Source organism: Rhincodon typus, unplaced genomic scaffold (assembly GCF_021869965.1).
Source record: "Rhincodon typus isolate 14 unplaced genomic scaffold, sRhiTyp1.1 hic_rhity00003519, whole genome shotgun sequence".
Taxonomy (NCBI): domain Eukaryota; kingdom Metazoa; phylum Chordata; class Chondrichthyes; order Orectolobiformes; family Rhincodontidae; genus Rhincodon; species Rhincodon typus.
Window position 1 is genome coordinate 11,541 of NW_025969157.1, and position 3,233 is coordinate 14,773.

Consider the following 3,233-nt stretch of genomic DNA (forward strand, 5'->3'; position numbering starts at 1 on the left):
AGATTAATGTAGGATAGCATGGATAGCATGGATGGGTTGGGCTGAAGGCTCTGTCTCTGTACTGGGACACCTCTGTGACTCTAAATGGGATTGGGTTAATGTAGGATAGCATGGATGGGTTGGGCTGAAGGGTCTGTCTCTGTCCTGGGACACCTCTGTGACTCTAAATGGGACTGGATTAATATAGGATAGCATGGATGGGTTGGGCTGAAGGGTCTGTCTCTGTCCTGGGACACCTCTGTGACTCTAAATGGGACTGGATTAATGTAGGATAGCATGGATGGGTTGGGCTGAAGGGTCTGTTTCTGTACTGGGACACCTCTGTGACTCTAAATGGGACTGGATTAATGTAGGATAGCATGGATGGGTTGGGCTGAAGGGTCTGTTTCTGTACTGGGACACCTCTGTGACTCTAAATGGGACTGGATTAATGTAGGATAGCATGGATGGGTTGGGCTGAAGGGTCTGTTTCTGTACTGGGACACCTCTGTGACTCTAAATGGGATTGGGTTAATATAGGATAGCATGGATGGGTTGGGCTGAAGGGTCTGTTTCTGTATTATACACCTCTGTGACTCTAAATGGGACTAGATTAATATAGGATAGCATGGATGGGTTGGGCTGAAGGGTCTGTTTCTGTCCTGGAACACCTCTGTGACTCTAAATGGGATTGGGTTAATGTAGGATAGCATGGATGGGTTGGGCTGAAGGGTCTGTCTCTGTCCTGGGACACCTCTGTGACTCTCCGACCATAGTGTGCGACCACAGGGAATGAGAGTAAAGCGAGGTGCAGTATCCCAGCAATTACCTGGCTCACACAACCTGCTGAAGTGGTAAGGATTGCAGCAGACCATGACACTCTCCCCGGGCGTCCGGCCACAACACTCACAAATACACAGCCTCTTGAGTTGGGAAAGGTGTTTCAGGTCGGGCCAGCGGAAGAGTTTGCAGGTCAGCAGCTGGGGCCAGTAACGCTGCTTCCCGATCCGCAGCTCGATCCTGGGAAAGGAGACGCAGTCGGTACAATCATCGGTGCCCCGGGCTTCCAGCGACCGAGCCAGCATTTCCAGCTGCTCATCTCTCAGCCTCTTGAAGAGGGTGTGAGTGACCAGCTTTAGGCAGCTCAGAGCCTCCTGATCTGCATTCTCTCCTCCTGGCTTGGGGCCCGTCACACATGGACAGCGTCTCCGCCACAGTCTCCGCACAATGACCGAGCGTCTCGACTCAAACATACGACGCAGCCGATCTCAAAGATAAAAACCCGCAGCCAAACTAGACAGATAGAGAGCACATTGAGAAACAGCAGGGTGGAAGTTCAGCAACATGAGCTGGGCTGGGGAGAAAATGAGCAGTCCCTCCAGACCTTTCCCTGCACAGTTTTCTTTTCCAAACCTTATATTTTTTCAAACGTTACAAAACTTCGTTTTGACAAATCTCTTAGTAAAGTTATGAGCCGCCTTTAAAAACTTTCTGAAAGTTTGAACCAAGTTTTGTTTTTAAAGGGAGCCGAGAACATTCCTAAAATAGGGTTCGCAGAAAAATTTTGAACTGAGTGTATTTTATTAACTTCCTAAACGCTTTAAAAAAAACTTGTAGTTTTTGAAACTTTCTAAACGGTCAGTTGAAAGAGTTTTGTCAAGTCAGAACTAAGTTTTTGAAGAAAGTTGGTAATGTTCACAAAATATAGTGTGTAAGAACTTTGTAAAGGTTTCAACAAAGTTCTTACTTTGTAAAAGTTTCAACAAAGTTCTTACAAAGTACATTTTATAAACTTTTTAAACTCTTAAAAAAACCTTACTTCAAAGTTCTCACAAATCATATTTTATAAACATCATGAACTTCCTTTAAAAACTATAAGTCCAAACTTTTGACAAAATTCTTTCAACTTGCATTTTAGAAAGTTCCAAAAACTTTTCTCTAAAGTTTCTCCAAACTTTTATTTTCAAACAAATTTGCAAACTTTCTTACAAAGATTTCACAATTTTTTATTTCAAACAACCTTTCAGAAAGTTCCAAAAGCTTTCCCGCAAGGATTTTTCCAAACGCCTATTAAAAAAACTTTCAAACTTTCTTACAGATTTTTAAATGTTTTGCAAGATTTTTTCAAACGACGTTTCGTAGACGTCCGCACCTTCTGACCAAGTTGTTCAAAATTTTTTTTTTGTTTTGACAATGTCTTTTCTAATGATGTTACAAAAGTTGTAAACTTTCTTACAAGGATAAATCTTGGCACAAAGCTCTCTCAAGCTATCATTGTTAAATTTCTGTCAGCCTGTTCTCAATATAGTCCTTCCAAATGCTGGCAAACACTTTTTTCAAGCTTATCAGAGAGTTTCCAAAACCCTTTAAGCTGTAAAATGAAAGTGACATATGTAGGTTTCCCAAAGCGTTTCTCTCAATCTATTGCCTGTGGAGCTGCTGAAATGGAATTCTCAGAAACAAGCTCCCTCTGCTCCCCCCAAACCCCTTCTCTCGCCTCTTTTCCAGATATCACGTTAGAAAGGAATGTGTTTTAATTGCTTTTCCAGTTTGAAATTTGAATGAACATCACTCTAACCTAACAAGCTCCATCCCACACCATCCCCCCAGCCTCGCTTCGACCCTCTAGAAATATCGAACAACGATTTTTCCGAAGCGGTAACTTAGGATCCCAGCCGAAAGTCTGGGATAAGAGGAGCCATGGTCCCTCACCTCTGAATGATCCTCTGGCTGTGGCGAGATTGATGTCAAGCTGGGAGTAGGGGGCCGGCCACAAAATAAGGAGCCCTTCCTTCGAGATGTTTGCCCCTCCTCTTACATTGCAGAGTCCACCTCCTGCCCACCTCCTCCTCCTCGGGTTGTCTTTCAAGTGGCTCGATGGTCAGCCATCTCCCCAGCCGCTGGGTGGGTCAGAGAGAACTGAATGGAAGAGAAGGCTTGGGGGGGCCCTGTAGACTTCTCATGTTATAAGCGACGAGGATATTTATTTGACCTTATGCCTTGGCTTTCTCTCTGGCCAGGCCCAGTTCTGAGCCAGATCTGAATGGACAATCAACATCCGTTTTGGGAGCCAAGGCTGGAGGTGGCTGGCGCGGTGCCTCAGTGTTTAGTGCTGCTGCCTCATGGCGCCAGGGACCTGGGTTCGATTCCACCCTTGGGGCAACTGTGTCTGTGTGGAGTTTGCACATTTTCCCCTCGTGTCTGCGTGGGTTTCCTCCCACAGTCCAAAGATGTGCAGGTTAGGGTGGATTGGC

The 3,233-nt window shown here is 45.1% G+C and overlaps 1 protein-coding gene across 1 annotated transcript in view; it reads right to left on the reverse strand.

Moving 5' to 3' along the window:
• Positions 1-2,910, reverse strand: part of LOC125481779 (mothers against decapentaplegic homolog 6-like) — a 13,456-nt gene extending 10,546 nt beyond the window's left edge. The window contains exons 1-2 of the mRNA XM_048593686.1: positions 2,692-2,910; positions 809-1,272 (exon numbers count right to left, since the gene is read on the reverse strand). Coding sequence (XP_048449643.1) covers positions 809-1,232 — 424 coding nt within the window. The 5' untranslated portion in view covers positions 1,233-1,272; positions 2,692-2,910. The remainder of the gene's footprint in view (positions 1-808; positions 1,273-2,691) is intronic.
• Between the last annotated feature and the right edge of the window lie 323 nt (positions 2,911-3,233).